This window comes from Danaus plexippus, chromosome 17 (assembly GCF_018135715.1).
Source record: "Danaus plexippus chromosome 17, MEX_DaPlex, whole genome shotgun sequence".
Classification (NCBI taxonomy): Eukaryota; Metazoa; Arthropoda; class Insecta; order Lepidoptera; family Nymphalidae; genus Danaus; species Danaus plexippus.
The window spans coordinates 2,771,016-2,789,212 of NC_083548.1; the positions used below are offsets into that span (position 1 = coordinate 2,771,016).

At 32.3% G+C, this 18,197-nt stretch overlaps 1 protein-coding gene across 1 annotated transcript; it reads left to right on the forward strand.

Moving 5' to 3' along the window:
• Window positions 1–604: 604 nt before the first annotated feature.
• Window positions 605–16,734, forward strand: LOC116771152 (mitogen-activated protein kinase kinase kinase 7). The gene is given in 11 exon segments (XM_032662897.2): window positions 605–849; window positions 918–1,217; window positions 1,306–1,485; window positions 1,766–1,901; window positions 2,399–2,499; window positions 3,313–3,505; window positions 3,508–4,109; window positions 4,726–4,822; window positions 14,438–14,619; window positions 15,326–15,436; window positions 15,920–16,734. Coding segments are annotated over 11 exon segments (2,082 nt in total). The 5' UTR covers window positions 605–765; the 3' UTR covers window positions 16,016–16,734.
• Window positions 16,735–18,197: the final 1,463 nt, after the last annotated feature.

Below are 18,197 nucleotides of genomic sequence, written 5' to 3' on the forward strand. Positions count from 1 at the left end.
TAAAAAAGAACCAAAGTATATTATACGCAAAATATCAATTGTCTTCTTAATTGATTTCTTAATTTTTTTATTTTAAAAATTTATTAATTATACATACATACACGTGTGTTTGTTAGAAGTGTATTAGATTTTTTGTTAGTTTATTTACTTAAAACGTTAAAATATTTTATTGAAAGGAAGTCAAAAAAAATCTCATTCTGTATATAGAAAATAAAAATATGCAATTTTGATAATAGATAGTAAGATATTATTTACCAAGAAAATTCAATTCAAGAACCATTTAAAAATATCTAGTAAAGTTGGGCTGAAAGTGTGTACTCATTTGTAATAGTGATAATATTTAATATAAGGAGAAAATACAGCAAGTTTAAACTTTATTTATTAAAGAGTGTATAATTTCTCATTTTAATATTTATTTCAGAGAGATTGTTTAAACACCAAAGTATATGAATAAGTAAAGTAAACGAAAGGGTAGTATTTTTAATGAGTCGCTATTTTACAGCAAAATGTATTTTTTGGTTTGATTGCTTTCTAAATACGGTTACTATCAGCCCTCATGGACATCACTATAAAGCGATGTGACATTTGTTCTTCAGTTTCAAAGATGGCGACCTTGTCGCAGTTGCTATTCTTTGCTAAACAATAACGAGAATTGATATAACCAACTATTTTTACCATTTTTCTCAGAAATTTGTGCAAAACATTAAATTAATATTAGTATCTTCATAAGAAAATTTATTTGATAATGTGATATTAAGTGAACCCATGGCTTCCAATGTGCAAGAGTCGCCTGTCGCTCAACAGACGTTTGTTGAAGAGATAGATTATAATGAAATTCAAGAATTACAGGTATTTATAATAAATTCAACAGTAAAAAATATGGTGCTAAATTTTTAAATTAAATTTACCTTTATCAGGTTGTAGGAAAGGGTGCATTTGGTGTAGTATGGAAGGGACTGTGGCGAAATACTTTTGTGGCTGTGAAACATATCAATTCAGAATCTGAAAAGCGTGAGTTTGCCATCGAAGTTCGTCAGTTGTCTCGTGTTTCGCACCCCAACATCGTGAGATTGTACGGAGCATGCACGCAAGGCGCCCACGTCTGTCTTGTTATGGAGTACGCGGAAGGCGGCTCATTGTACAACGTTCTCCACTGTCGACCAAAACCCAAATACTCCGCGGCCCATGCCATGAGTTGGGCTCGACAGTGTGCCGAGGTATTCCTATGATTATATATACTAGAATATATAATATTAATAATATTTATATGGCCTTAATAATTCAACCTATTCCCTTTTATTCCAGGGTGTAGCTTATCTTCATGCAATGAAACCTAAACCACTAATACACAGGGATTTGAAACCACCAAATTTATTACTAGTTGCAGGAGGGCAGAAGCTTAAAATATGTGATTTTGGAACTGCAGCTGATAAAGCTACATATATGACAAATAATAAAGGAAGTGCGGCGTGGATGGCACCGGAGGTGATACAAATTTTTAGACCAAACATGTGACGCATGGTTATAATAATACTACTCCTAACTAACTACCTCAAAATAAAATAAAGAAACATTAAAAAAACAATACAAAAGGTAGCCTTATCCCTAAAAAGCAATCTAAGCCGGACCACCTAAAACAATTACATTACAAATGGAATAAAAAGTATCTATTGGTTTTCAATACATTGCTGCAGAGAAATATTACACTAATTGTTATTTATTTGTCAAAATTAATTTCATATATGAACATTTAATCATATTACAGGTATTTGAAGGTTCTTCCTACACAGAGAAGTGTGATGTGTTTTCATGGGGTATAATATTATGGGAGGTGCTCTCTAGAAGGAAACCATTTGAGGAAGGAGGTTCGGCATTCAGGATAATGTGGGCGGTGCACACAGGTTCTTATACATTTAATTTAACATATCTGTTTCTAATAAATATTACAAACGGCAAGGAATTTAATGAATAACAGTGTTGTTATTTTTCCCTTATATATGTATGTAACCTCAATACGTTTTAAATTCTAAAGAATTTGTTGTTGCAAAATATTTAACACAATGCTATCTTGGTATGAACTTCATACAAGAACATTCTGGATAACATTACGAAAATAAATACTGTGTAGATTAAATAAAACTCTTGCTTAGAAAATGTAATCATTTTGACGTACCTGGTGGCATTAGTAAGTGGAATAATTGTGACATAAATAAGTCTTTAAATTACATAAATAGTATGTGTTTCGCTAGCACAGTATAAGGTCCTAATAAATTTATCAAGCTAAGCTGTAAACACTATAAAAATATACCTGAAACTGATGCTATTTTCTGTCAAAATATATATTAATGTTATAAATCTAAATTTTATAATAATTGAATTGTTATTATCAATATTTCAGGACAGAGACCAAATCTTATAGAAGGTTGTCCGGAGCCTATAGAACAACTAATGACACAATGTTGGCATAAAATCCCCGCTGAAAGACCCAGTATGGCCAAGGTATTAATTAATTAATATCTGAAAATATATACATTTCTTTATATGTTATATAACTTAATAATCTATATATGTGGCTATACAAACTTTTTGATTTGTATTTTGGTATAAAAAATTAAAAAAAAATTAATTATTTTACCATTTAAATTAAATAATAGAAATGTGTCTTAATTTTAAAATAATTTTATGTACAATGATGCATTTTTCTAATTAATTTTTCTATTCACAGAATTAACATTAATTAACATTCTATCTATTCTTTTAACGGAATTAACATTCTATTTAATTGAAACATAATTTTGTATGGCTGTTATAATGACATTAAGAAATTATTGATTGCTTTAAATTATATATTAATTAAAATTTTACATTGTTCGTCACAAGCAATATTGGAAACTTATTATGGAGTGTGCTTTACACTTGAAATAATACAAAAATATATGCAAAAGGGAGCCTTATATAAATGCAGCATTTGTTTATATGAGCCTATAGTAACATATTTAGAAAGGAGATGTATTGATATTTGACATTTGTTAATAGGAAGATTAGTGCTGTGCTGGGAACTATTTTGTGTCCCCTCCCTAACACTCTATATGACTACGACAATTGTTTTGTTGGAGATGCTTAATAGAAACCTAGGTCACCTATTACACTGATTACGTATATGCAATTTAACAATTGCTAATTCCATGACATATATATTTTTAATTGAACTGAATTAAAAAGTAGCTTGATGTACTTTATTCATATATATATTTTTTATTATTAATAAATTATTTACTATGATGTCAATTCATTTACATCAATAAATTACAGGTAGTGGAAATAATGAAGGCGTTGTGCGATTTCTTTCCCGGCGCTGATACACCGATAAACTTTGATGATCTTGAGGAGGAAGATGACAGTTTGGAAGATAAATATGTGATGTATGACACACAGGAGAGCTTCGACACAGACATGCAAAGCGACCAGAGCAACCCCTTGCATTACACCGATGATGCAGCATCCAATCAGATATACAGAACACTGGCCAATCATCACCGAGACCACGGAGCTTTGTGGAGACTCAAGTAAATAAGCTACAAAACCTAATGGCCGCTGATGTTCAACCGAAGTCACCCAAAGAAGACGAATCCCACAGAGTTAGAATACCACAGCAGATCAAGAAATTGGATCAAAATGAGGCCGGCACCTCTATAACCATCAATAGGACGTCCAGCTCTCCGATAAACTCTGATAGGAATGTGACAAGCGAGGGCAGCACGCCACAGGACATATTACGAGTATACCAAAGCCCTAACATATTCAGTGAGAGTTCGTCGCCACGAGGCATATCACCCATAGTTAACTACAACATAGGGAATATGAACCCTAGACATATAGACATAGAGCAGTATTGGAACAGAGAGAACGAGAAGCTATCACCATCAAGGACCCCATCGGCTTTAAGTAACACCAATTCTATAAAGAAGGAAGATTATAATCAGAATTACTGCGACGGACTCAACGCCACCAACAGTCCAATGAATCAGATCAGTGAATTCAACGGTAACTCCCCACGGATGACCTTAGATCCCAGATATCAGACCCCGCTGCAAATTGAAGTTGATCCAGTAAGTAGTTTCAGGATTCATTCATAGTAATAAAGTTTGTCTACAATTTACCTACATACAATTAGAATCTGAAGTTCAACTTATATATAAATAAGTAAAAGTCGCTTGTAAAAAAATATTAACAATAAATTAATAATGTCATTCAAAGTAGAAGTACGAAAAAAAAATGTTTACAAAAAAAATTCTCCCTATTTCGTCCCTTTTTTTTAATATTTCACTTTCTTTTTCATTTTAAACATTTATTATCAACTCTGGATAGAATTTGTTAATAAAATTAGAATTTTTCACTAGTACTGACAAAATTAATTTGCAATACATAATATATTAAAACATAACACTAGAAGTAGAATCACTACTATACTCAATATGCACAAATTTCCAACTAGCTTCCAATTTCTGTCTCAAATCATTCATGCCGCAGTTAGAATCAAATTATTTGACATTCGAATTTTAAAATCGTATAGTCTATAAATGTTAACATCAATAAAACTTTCATACAGATTAAAAATGCAAAATGCATTATAAAGTTAGTGTTGTTGCCGATATATCGATAATAATTTTCTCGGAATATGCTATAAAAATTATCGTTTGCTGTATGAAATGTATTATTTTCCAGAACGCGTGGGATTTGAAAGATTTCCGCGAACCGCTGGACTATGATGGTTACATTGAAGTGAGGAACAACGCTGGCTTAGACAAGTTTATAGCCGTCGGTGAGTCATACATGCATATATATTAATTTATATACATAAATAATTATATAATATGCTCTTTCTTGTTCATAAGTGTATTATAACTATTTATAGTATTTTAAGGTCTTATAAAACAGAAATATCATAAAAATAATTATAAAATCGATATTTGGGCATATAATAGATTTTATAGATTGGATTAAAACAAATTGTGTAGAATTTGCATCAATTATATCGAGAAATTTATGGTACAAATATAGCATGATACAATAAAAATAGTATTGAGAGAACAAAAAGATTTACATACCCTCAGTTACATAAATAAAAAACATTTTAATATATAATATATTAATTATTTTAAAGCCTTATATTATATTGCTTATTTATGCTTAATTTAATTTGTATAATAAAAAATTTGAATTATAAAAATCATATTCAAAGACAGAGAAAAAAAATATGTATAAAAAAAATGTAATACAAAAATTTTTAATGACCATATGCTATGCATGCATATTTCAATAACCATACGCCATGCATGCCCCAAACTGTCCGTCCAATAATATGCCAGACTATGATTCATATAACACGGCCTGGGATTAATTTATTTTTATATATGTATATAAATATAAAGCTCGCGTCACACGACGGAAGAAATATATATACACAGCTTTACGATTCGTTTACTTTATTCAGAATTTTTACCAACCATACTACTATTTCGTCATATTTTAAATGTTTTTATGTGTGTTTGTTTATTAAAATATTCATGTGGAGTGTCTTATTTGGTAATATAACTCGGAACACATAAGTTACCTATAAAACAGGATCAAAAGGAAAACCTGGAATGAAAAGTAGTTTTGACTGTAGCGTATATATAAAATAAAAAATAAAATCAATTCATGAAATAAATAATTTCCATAAGAATTCGTGTAGTTTACGGATAAATCAGTAACAAACAAAACAGACACACAACAAACCTATTGGATACATTTGTATATAGTAATGATTATAATAATGTCAAACTTACCGAATCATACCCTTTGATAACATCATTTGGCTCGCTAACAGCTCTCACATGACCGTTACTTTTGGCATTGTATTGTACATTTGTCTTATCTGTTTTATAATTGAATCATATTTGTTTTTGTCAATATCCGTCTATATTCAGATCTAAGGGAAAACTAAATATACGCTACAGCAGAATATGGTCTATTTAGTTTTAATTCTCGCTGTACATATAGATTATTTTCAATAGTAAGATATCATAAAAAGTTTGTATTTAACAGTTGTTTTTTTTTAAATTAATATAATATATAAACTGAATTTCAAAGGATCTTACGATCTTACAAATAAAAAAAAAATAAAACGTCAAAACTTTATGTCATACGATAAATCTGACGGCCAGTTTCTTTGTACTCTACGTCTAAATATAAAACCTCCATACATTTTTTTCCGTCGAATGAATGAACGAAAACTCTGTATATTATATGGTCAGTATTATCTGTGATATTTAGTGCTATTATAAATCGAGTTTATATTATACGTCGGTAACCAGATGTGGCTCGTGTCCGTCCCGTGTGACTCACTGTTCGAGGGACGTTACTATTTTAGACCTGTGTCCGTGTCCGCTTACCTTCTAGGAAACATATGGGACCAACGACCGATCGCCACACGAGGTATTGTTAGATCACGGTTCCTAGTTTTAATCCAACGTTCCTCTCACTTCCTAGTCGATGGCTGTTCGTAACGAGGACTTATTTGTATATGACGTCATGGATTCTCTAGAATGTATATAGAATTATATTTATTTATTTTAATTAATATTGAAACGAAGTAATTCCAATACAGTCGTTTAATAAATAAAACGCTTGATTTTTATTAGTATCGCATTTAAATCAACCGTTACGCCTCGTTCAAATTAACAGATACGTTCGATTCTACATAATAGTGATGTTCCTTCAAACACAAAATGTATTAGTAAAAAAAAATTATCGATATAATTTATTACAATTAACGATTTGATACGAATTAATAAATTTATATCAAACCGAGTCCTCCTCGAAACATCTCCATTTCTTATTAGTGTGTAACATATTCATCACATGTTAATTCTAGTAACGCATCTATTGTTATATAAATGCTACACATTTGTCGCGTGTCAACACACACGCATAGTGCGTTCGCGTATGAATCAGCTTATAACATTAATCTAATTTAAGGTTATCGGGGAGGTATTGGACTGGCGCGACGACGCACAGTCTCGCGTCGTACCACAGGCGCATCGCATGCACTTTATGCATACGATACACATATATATAAAGATGTTTGAGTGTTCGTTATAATAAACCCGTGTTAGTTCACTGAGATGCCTAAAACAGACTGTTCAGTTAAAGTTTCAATAACAGTGCAACCCGAACGTAATAAGTTACAAGTGTTCCTTGACGTTTTCATGAGTGAGTATACACGATGCGACGTTATTATGAGTGAAATTTTTTTATTATATAATTTATTATGAATAGATTTAGTTTAAAAAAGGAACGCAATAGCAAAAGTGGATTGATTGTGTCACGTGATCGTTTTTATAAAAAAAAAAAAATATTCACGGACGACAGTGAAATAGTAGGCTGTCAAATATGATTGCCAAATTGTATGGGCTAGCAGCTATCTAGCGCCGATTGACGTTGTCGTTGATGAATCATTGCTAATTATTTTGTGATGCAGGGCTCAATAGTACGTAGTAAACAATCGCTCGTCTCGAATCTAAGCCGGTGTCACATATGGCAACACTTACTCGGCGGCCATCCAAATTACAGCAACTAAATTCGTACTCAATGTTAAAATCTTTTGTTGTACCGGTGTGCGTTCTCAAAACGTAACCTCTTTGATCCAGAAATAATATCGGCTGTTTACATTTAAACTAACCGGCCCTTTGAATTTAAGTTTGTTTATCTACGGAATCGGCTGTTTTCTTTGGATCTTGTATTGTTAGAGCGCTAGTAGTAGTTGTTAAAAAAAAAAAAAAAGAAAATATCCACCGCGTCCGACATAACAGTTTGTATGATGAATAAATGGGGAGAGATGAGACATTTTGCAGACGGCGCTTAATCTGAATCATTTAATATCGCCTTTATAGCTTCGATGGTGATCGTTATACAGAGCGTTGGCACGGCCACATGACTAACCCGCTCCACATACAATCAAATTATGCGACATGTTTATTTCTATACCACAGTTAGACCAGAAAGTTAAACATCTGCTAATTTTTTTTTTTAATGACACAACTAGGTCGGGGCTCGCGTCTGCGTCACCAACTGCCAACGTTTACGCATTATCTATACTCTGATTATTACAGATTGTCTGTTACGTAGAATTTGAGTTAATAGTATGTAAAATTTATTAATAAAGCAATAACTTGAATATCATCATTGTTAATTGAATTACGCCAAAACTATTTTACGTTCAAATGTTCAAATTTATTTATTTTTTTATATTGGCAACACACATAGGCCTTTGTTACCTTATTAAGTCAGATATATAAGTGCATATTATTACATCGCGTTACAGATGTGTATCAAATATTATATGTCAAAGCGATAAATTATATTAATTAATAATTTCATATAACAATATATGTACAAGGCGTTAGTCTTTGCGACTTACAGTCAATATATAGGTTAAATAATAAGATTCGGGCACAGTATTCACAGAAATAATATTAATGACAAAATATTTTGACCGTTTTTAACACTCGAAAAATGTATAATTTAAATGAAAGTAATATTTTTTTGTTTATACTACGCGTATGTTATTATTATACGATCACAGTTGCTGAGAAGTAACCGATACGTAGGTATTGTAGTTGTTAAAATAATAAAATACTCGTAGTGTAATCCGAAAATATTAGTTTCATTTAAACGAATACTCGCGAAAGTCTTAAATCTCATTATGTATCATGTTTTAAGTCTTTAAAAAATTTTGCATATTAATTAAATATCTTAAGTGGTTTACTTAATTTCGTAGAAAGAATCACTTCATTTATTTGATTATTTGACTTAAAGCCTAAAAAAGTAATAATATATAGCGTTTAGTTTATTTTTTTTTGCTTTTAGTTTTGCAATAAAATATATTTAATAACCCTCAATGATTTAGATTTTTTTTTTTCTTTATCCTTTTGAAACTGGAAAGAGTCTAACATTTTAATTCCATATGAAGAAATGAGGTTTGTTATAATGTTTAAATATTACCACGTAAGACAAAGTAGTGTAAGATTTTTACAAGAGCCATACATTTTCCACTTTTCCATTCATAAGCCTCGCAGGTGATAGTATCAGCGTACGTATATAACAGAGAATAAAAACTGTCTGTGTTTAGTTTAAAGATACGAAACTCTTACTAAAAACAACTAACCAATAGTTTGAGAAAGAGATCGAAATCGTAACTTTGGATGCCATAGTAATTTAAATTTTATTAAAATTGCCAGATCGACCAAAATGTCTTAGGGATATACCAGTTAATATTCAATATTTTATATACTAATATGATTAATTGTCACATTTAATTATATTAGTATATAAAATATTAAGAAAACTCAAAATCTGTTATCTTAGATACAATAGAAAAAAGTATCATAAAATATATTGCAGCCGGATATTTCTCATACATTTCTATATAGTTTCCCATATATAAAGATATGTATTGAAAAAAAGTCAAATATAAAATTGCAGTAAATTAGAACAAGGGTTCCTCACAAAAAGCAACTGCTAATATTAAGGACTTATTTTTTAATACTACCTGAAAGTTTTGTTGATTGATTCAATAAGTGTAACTCATTTCATAAACTACTGGTCAGTGGTCACATTTCACGAAATACTCCAATTTATAAAGCCCATTCTAAGAGGAAGGCCATAACAACAAGCATAACTCATATTTCAATAAAATATACATAAAATTATTCCTTCTGAGAAGTTTATATATAGCAGACTCCACACAAACCAGCGGAGTTATAGATTTATAGATATATCTTACTGCTATAAAACAACAAGATATTGCACATAAACGTATTTTATTCCCATTGATACTAGATAAATCGATGATGGAAGGTGAATTAAGACGTCTAATATAGGAGACGTAGTATACCCAGCAGCTCATATTTGTTATCGGAAAGCGGGTTCATGAGCCCTAAATCCCTTTCTTATCAACCCCACCACCCTACATCCCAATCCCCTTTAAGGTCTTAATGATCCTAAGATCTTACTTAATGGATAGTCTCCATCACATTACTATGACGACAAATATCAACGCTGTGATTCAGATCATCCACAAATTTAAAGCCCATAACATAAATATATATATATACGTAACAAAAACGCTTAAAGTTTTGTCCGTCTGTCGTGAAGCTAGTTAGAAACTATAAAATTTTAATTGTAAAAGCAACAGGAAACTATACAAAAGCCATTGGCAGAGGTATAGTTGTGAAATAGCCGTCTGAGTCATAGATGTATTTCAGAGGTGTTCCGACCAAACTACACGCTTCTTTAAAACTTAATGTGTAATCATTGTTCTTGTAGATGAATCAATATGAACGTTATAAAACATGAGATAATACAAATGATATGTAATTGAACGCAATAGGATCTAAAAGACGGACTACATCAAAACAATAAAATCCTCGTAACAGAATGACTTGTTTTCTCACATGTAACTATTATTAAAATACATCTTAACAAGATTTTGTTTTGTATACATTTAACTCCAAAGGGCTATCGAGTGTAAAAAATATATATATGTTAAAATTGATTTAAAAACATCAATTTCTATCAACAAGAAAAACTCTGTCGTTGTCTGGATAAAATCATTTATATGCACTGGCTCAAATCTGGTTTTGCTGTAGAAGTTGGCGCGGTATTGTAAACTACCCTCTTTACAATAACCAATTTATATGGTATAAGTTACTTCACACTAAACACTATGATACAATATGCTGTGATCTTGAACAAAGTTACTAAAATAAGCAGTCAGAACTATACTATAAATATTAAATGTAACTTTATAACAGACGCCTTTGTAATAGAAATAACATTTGGTGTAAAGAGCGTGTTCAGAAAAGAAATACAAAAATAGCAAACAAATCGTTACACGTTGTCCCATGACCCATCGCTACGTTTTAGCGCGCTTCTATTATCCTTTTTTTACATATTTATAATTGTTCACAAGGACGCCTAAATTTATTCGTCAGATATTTCCGGATCGTATGGAACTGTCTCGGGTGAATCAGACTTTTTTTAAAGTTGGATGTAAGACGTAATTCCCTGTCAACCTCCCAGCGTGATAGCAACATTAAAACTTTGGACATTTCGTTGATTTTTTGGCAGTCGTCTTTAAAGTAAAGAAAGACAGCACTTCAATCTCTCCACCCTAATTATACCTGTCGCGAGAAAATATCAAGATTTCTTTTATTCTATTCTTAGCTGACACTCCGTACATTTCCACTATCAATGTAATGCGTCAACGCCTATATTCGTTAGGTGGACATTTACCTAGCCTTTAAGTCTTTAAATACCAGCTAATAGAAAAAAGTTGTCACTCCACGGCCGGATCCCGAAAGATGTCAGAGACTGACGTCATCAGAACGGTCTGGGCAGCGTCCCGACGCCAAATCGAAAACATATTAATGCCACCGATCAAAGAGATATTTGCTTCAGCTTTAGATTTACGACATTTTTCGATACATCGACGCATAGCACACGGCCCTCGTCGACTTTTGGTTTCGGATGTACATAAAATGTATATATGGTAATAATGTTCAATTCGCGTTATCATAAAAAAAAAAACGATCTAAATGAATCATGATCTCCGTCTTACCCAAAATAATATTATAAATATAAATCATCTCACACAATCTCCCTACTTGACGTAATTTGTATATTAAAAAGACACTAGTGTTGAGAGGCATGTTGAAAGTTAACAAGAAAATGAGTGCATTGATTTATTGCATATGTATAAATAACGACGCTATGCATCATGCGACTGTTAAGATCCATGCTGCTGCCAAAATAAATTTCATTGTCGTCTTAAAAGCCTATTTAGATATGTCTTTGTGACTATTTCATCACCTATGACGTTTCAATCTCTGTTGACGCTGGGAAGGCTTGCGTCTGAATACCTTGAATAACTTATGTCTTCCAATAAATCAACACAAACAATGAAAACATTATTATTCATAATTAATATTGACTGCATAAAGGTGAACTTTTCCAATTATGGTCAGATAAAAGTGTGACAAGCCATAATTCCCTTGATTATATGATAGCAGTCGTTGGCCCAGCCGTGGGATATTTATTACTGCATTTAATGGTCCCAATGTTGTCCAGTGTTTGCTTGTGTGATGTGTCAGTAGAATTACTCACGATGGACAAACGACTCTCCAGAGACGATCCATCAACAACTCATCGTCACTACCACACCAAGTTCCTGTCAGCAGCAGGCGTTAATAATAATGCTTGCTAGAAGATAATATTTGTTGAGCTCACCTAAACTGGGAAGCTTCATTAAAATACCATCATTTTTACACATTACATCCAACTTTGAAAATACGTTTGATACTATATGCGCAATAATTTAATCCCCGAATAATAGTTAGGCACTAGGCACCGTTTAGGACGGAGTAAGTTAAGCTTTCATTGTAATGAGCTATTAAAACCTTGCAGTTGGCACGGTGTGTCGGCTGCATTTATATATTTGTATGGCATTATACGACATTAACAAATACATAAATTATAACTTTAATGTGTCTTCATCAGCAACACTTTTCGGGTTACTGAAAGCGGCAAACATTTCTTACTATTCTCGAGTGTAAAGCTTTAAGTGTATACTTGAGCTGTGTCTATTAGCCCTGTAATTTCTCAAAATCTGATATATTCCTTAACTCAAAGTGTTCAATATTATTTTAAATTAAATAATTACCAAGCAATGGCTGAAACCTTGACTTTTGTAATTAATTAGAATTTTACATCGGAAGTAAGTTGTTTTTGCGCACTGCACTTTTGGCCAGTGCATGCCGTAAGCATTCTATGAATAAGGGGGGCAGCCTGCGATGCTGCAATCATCTGAACTCTAAATTATTCCTACGTAATGGGCACGGGAACGTAACAAACGTGCCTCTACGTCTTTCATCCGATACTATAATGTAGTGTTTGTTTTGCGCGTGACGAAAGACCTTGGGTGTCTATAAACGAAAATTATTATGAAATGTAGGAAAATTACTATATCTTTGAAGTCTGAGAACGATAAATTATAAAGATCTGAATGATGACTGTCGTGTTCACAACTGAATGTTGACGTCTATTAGTGCATTAGGTATACCGGCGCAGAACGGGGTCGTCGAACTCTCGACTGCCCTGCCAGCTCGAAGCAGAAAACCTCACGAAGGGCGGCTGTACACGGTGTCCGCATTTAGCTCCGTCGGTTATGAGTCACAGTACCACGAATAGCGGTTTGTTTGTTGCACCGCCAGCCCGCCCCGGCTCTCCCTGTGTTATTTCCATCGTGCGATGGCAGTGCTGTTCGCTCGCTAGCGGCGAATGGACGCGTCATGACCCCCTTGCCCGCGCCGCCCGTGTTCGACGCCCCCGCAGCCATCCTCACCGTCAGGGACACGGTCAGCTGTAGTTGGATATTTTACAGTGAGTGTCCCGTACAGCTTCCGTGTAACCGCTATAAGCGGAAGTGTTGTCGCATCATATCGTTGGTCTCATTTTACGTCACTGCGTTCTGACCCAGTTGATTTTTTTCGTATCTCAGTTCGACACTTCCAAATGAATCATGGGTATCAGTTGTGGTCCATGGTTGATCAAAATTAGTGAATAAAATTTTCATGTACCCTTGAATATTTATGCATGGTTTTTAACTGAAAAATCTAGAAGTCTCTAAATACAAATAACCTTAGCCTGTTATGGTATAATTTTAAATCTTTCATTCTCTCGAAGCTGGTTGTGCGCGCTGATGCCATCTATCTGTGGGAAACGAAAATGAACGAACGCCGAAATCTAGGTGAAACGTCTGACATCAGCAGCCCGGAGTAAATTTAACTTATGACGTATTAACCCTACCGTAGTAGAGCTGTGACTTATTCTTTAGGAATCGGGAGTATAAACATTAACAATTTTGTTTTATGACAAAATATAGGGAAATTACTAGAAGTTATCTAACTGTAAGAAGAAAATTTTTATATTTTTTAAAAGAAAAAAAAAAGAAATGATGTAAGAAAACGAAATAATATCACTCCCTGTCATAGACAACTTATGCTAGGAAGCCTAAAATATTGCAATATCATAAACATTGCACATTCATGTCTGCATTAGACTCTCCATTAGACTCGTTTCCAATATTCTATAACTCTAAACCGCCCGCGTAATCGTCAAATGTATTCTCCAAGTCGCAATAAAAATTTAAATAGTAACCAATATTATTAATAATTGTCGCTTCGACAAAGTCACACAACTCAATGAAACCAGTTCGTAAGTCCAAATCAAAGCTTCTAGCGTGGTCTTGTGATGAATTTTCCATTGAAGTCGATATTATCTTACAGTACATTTATAATACTATTTCATCCCTCTAATGGAGCTAAATTATCATCAGGTAACAGTAGTGGGTCCAACGCGGAGGGCGCCGCCCCGCCGCCGTCTGAACCCGACCCCGACCTGGACTCTATGCACATGATGCTGGACCCGCACCTACGACCGATATCACCAGACCTCACAAACGAAGAGTCCAAACGGATCTTCGACGAACACAAACATCTCGCACAGGAATATCTCAAAGTAAGAAAATTTTAAACTTAACAAAGGATATATCATGATAATTAACTAGAGAACTAAATTAATCTTTTGATGGCTTAGAACATTCTAGTTATCTGTCATAGACTATACTATTCCAGAACAACGGGACCGATTCCTAAATATTTTTTTTGTTTCCAAATACCAATGTAGGTAGACATTGTATTAAATATTCAATCTATAAAAAAAGTCTTGCAAGTAAATTAAATTTCAAAATATTTATATGCTTTTAAATACTCTGATCAATATATTAAAAAAATTGAGTCTAAGAATAAAAATAATGTATTGTTTTGTACAAAAGAACAGGCCGTGTGAAACATTAATTCCACAAAAAGACTTACGTAAACAAACGCTTCGGGTCAAATGGACATAACTGACTTATTTTCCTCCATACAAATTCTATTTTAATACAATCCAAAGCTATATCAGAACTTCATACGTCTCAATTTAATATATTTTTCGTAACCTTAGTCATAGATCAGGAAATAAATTGGAACGCGGCATTGTCGTTATAATCTATAATTGGCTGTTATTCAAAATGAGAACATTGTTATTATGTTTGTATGAGTATTGAGGCACAATTACGTACGGATGAATTACATTCAATTGAAAGATACAGATTATATAAAAATTAAGTCATACAAAATGAAAATGACAGACTAAATTTTTTTTTCTATTTTTTTTTTTGCAGATACAAACTGAATTGGCCTACCTCAGCAAACACAAGTCAGAGCTCGAGGAACAAATGGATGGAGAGGAACTGAGACAGAAAAGAGAAATCATACAATTAGAAAATGAGAAGGTAAATAATTAATATTTATTGAAAATTATTAGCAGAACGTTCACACAGGCTCTCGCACTGATTTGACGTAGGGTACATAGCATGTATGGCTGTAACTAATTCATTAAAACAACATATCCCCAGCAGTACTCTCAGATATAAAAATCAACATTTGTTAATAAAGTTACTGTTATTTAAACGGTAATTCGGCCAAAATAAAGAATCTAGAAGATGATTTCTTTAACGAATCTGGTTGTAAAAAACAGTACCCTCAAGCTTTACCCTCAAGCTTTACACATGCACAGGTTTTACACACACACATACAAATACTTCCTCCATTCAACAACATTCAATTGTGCTCGTACATTATGTTTTTTCATGGCAACATTAAAACAGAAATTCAGTTGCAACACTTCGAAATCGTAAGAGCATTACAAAAAATTATATATGGTATATATTTAACTATAGAAACTAAATACTTATAATATGTATTCCCTGTTTCAGGATTCTTTAATAAAACTGTATTGCACGCTGAAGAAACAACTCACGCGCGCAGATAACGACAGCTGGCTGTTACCGGAGAACGCTCCGCACGAGTGACGTCACCGACACTCAACGCAGGGACCACACACACACGCAAAATAGGACTTTCTAGCACACACACATGTAGGCATTTTGTGTACATACGATGTCAACGTGTGTGAATATATGCACGTTGTTCGTTTTGTCCTATGAAATAAATACGCTCACGTATAGATTTTTATTGGGGTGTTCAGATTGTCATTTTTATACATATTCAATGTTTTTACAAAATGTATCACGTAAATTATTTTCTAATGACAATAACTAAAGATGATTTATAGTAGTGCCTGTGTGTAGTGCGATATTTGTTTTACAAAGACTCTTGTCTCATCAAAACCTTGATCTCAAGTCGCCAAATGATCCTTCATCACAATTACTCATGTATTCTGTTTTTGTCCGAATTGACACAAAAATAATGCTTTATTTTTATGATAAGGAATGACTGTTGACGAATTTAATATATATGTCTTAGTAGCTTTCATTTTTGTTTGTCACTAATATTAAATACTTGGTTCATTGTAACATGAATGTGTTTTATATGCGGCACGTTTTAGTGCTCTTTAAAAATACACTCTTTGAGGGTATGCAGGTGTTATTTACATATATATATATATATTTATTTATTTTTTTGTAAAATCTCTACTTGAATATGTTGTGTATTAATAATGATTTTAATTTAAATAAGATAGTTTTAGCAGTATTAAGTATTGTTAAGTTTAATAAATGATATTGAAATATATTTTCTTATTACTATGTGACCTTCCAATCTATTAAAATAGCTTCTCATTGTAGCACAAAAAAAAATTAAGCTTTCTGTAATTAAAGATTAAAAAATACTATCAGGTATTCCTTTTATAATACAGCGGACAATGAAATGTACGAAATACAAAAATTTTATGAAATTGTAGGAAAAATATATGTATATGTTATCAGGAATATGATGTTTGGTAAGCTATTTAAGCCTACCCTCCAGCTCACACAGACAGTCAAAAATACAAACAAAAACAAAAATTTAACTTCCAAGACTATGCTATAACTAATAAAACAAGTTAATTCAAGAATGCCGCTGTAACTATTCATTTTGGGTTCTGAAATTTTATTTAAACAAAACCGTCTTCTGTGCTTGAATTTAGCAGAACCATATCTGGTAGATGGCCAACACATTAATTCTTAAATATAGATGTTATTACCATAGGCGCTCGTTAATTTTACGTGCGCTATTTTTAACAGAATTAAAAGTTTTCTCAGGATTTACAGAATCTATAGTTATGCAATTTTATTTCTCTTTGGTCATTATTAAATATAATAAGACAAATGAGTATATTATTGTTATATTTTCGGGGAAGTACCCATTAAATTATTCAGAAAATTGTTAAATTAATTATCCCCTCTCAAATAACACAATGAAAGACATTTTACTTTGCCTCGAAATCGATGCAGATTATATTTTTGAAATTTCAGTCAAATCATATGGGTTATTACCGTTACTTGAAAAATATACTATAAAATCTCTGCAGTATTAAAATGTTTTTTTTTTGTTCTTCTTTAAGTCACTATACTATTTCTAAGTTTCAAAGAGAGAGTCAAAATCATCTCTGGGTCTCTTACAGTAATTTCATTGTTCATATTTGTGCCAAATTATCTAACAAGTTAAAAATAACTGCAACCCGGTACTTAATTAAGTATAGTTAATTTCCTTTAAAAATAAATAAAATTTTAATTTTTAACTACTAATATTCGCTTGCTTTAATAAGACCAAAATAATATGAAGGAGTAACTAAGTACCTGTATAGAATGCAGAGTAAATAATTAAATATGATGACACGCTTATTTGACAAGTCTGAAGAGGTATTTAAGACAGATAATAAATAACACTGTTTGTCGTGAGAAACTACTTCAGGTATAAAATAAGTTCGATCTCTAGGGAAATGTATTGAAAAAAGAGGTCCAAAATATAGTAAACCCGCAGATACACGTAGGTGCTATAATCATAATATCATTAATGAATAATTAAATTTATGTAAAATTCACTGACTTAAAAATTCTCTAGGACGTCCAGGATGACCAGATCATATAACTGAATCGATGGGGCTGCTTAAGAAATAAACTTGTTTTGATGCATCTCTTTCGACGTAGATTTGATTATTCGACCAATATATTTTGGTGAAAAAAATATTGAATTATATAAAACATAATTTAG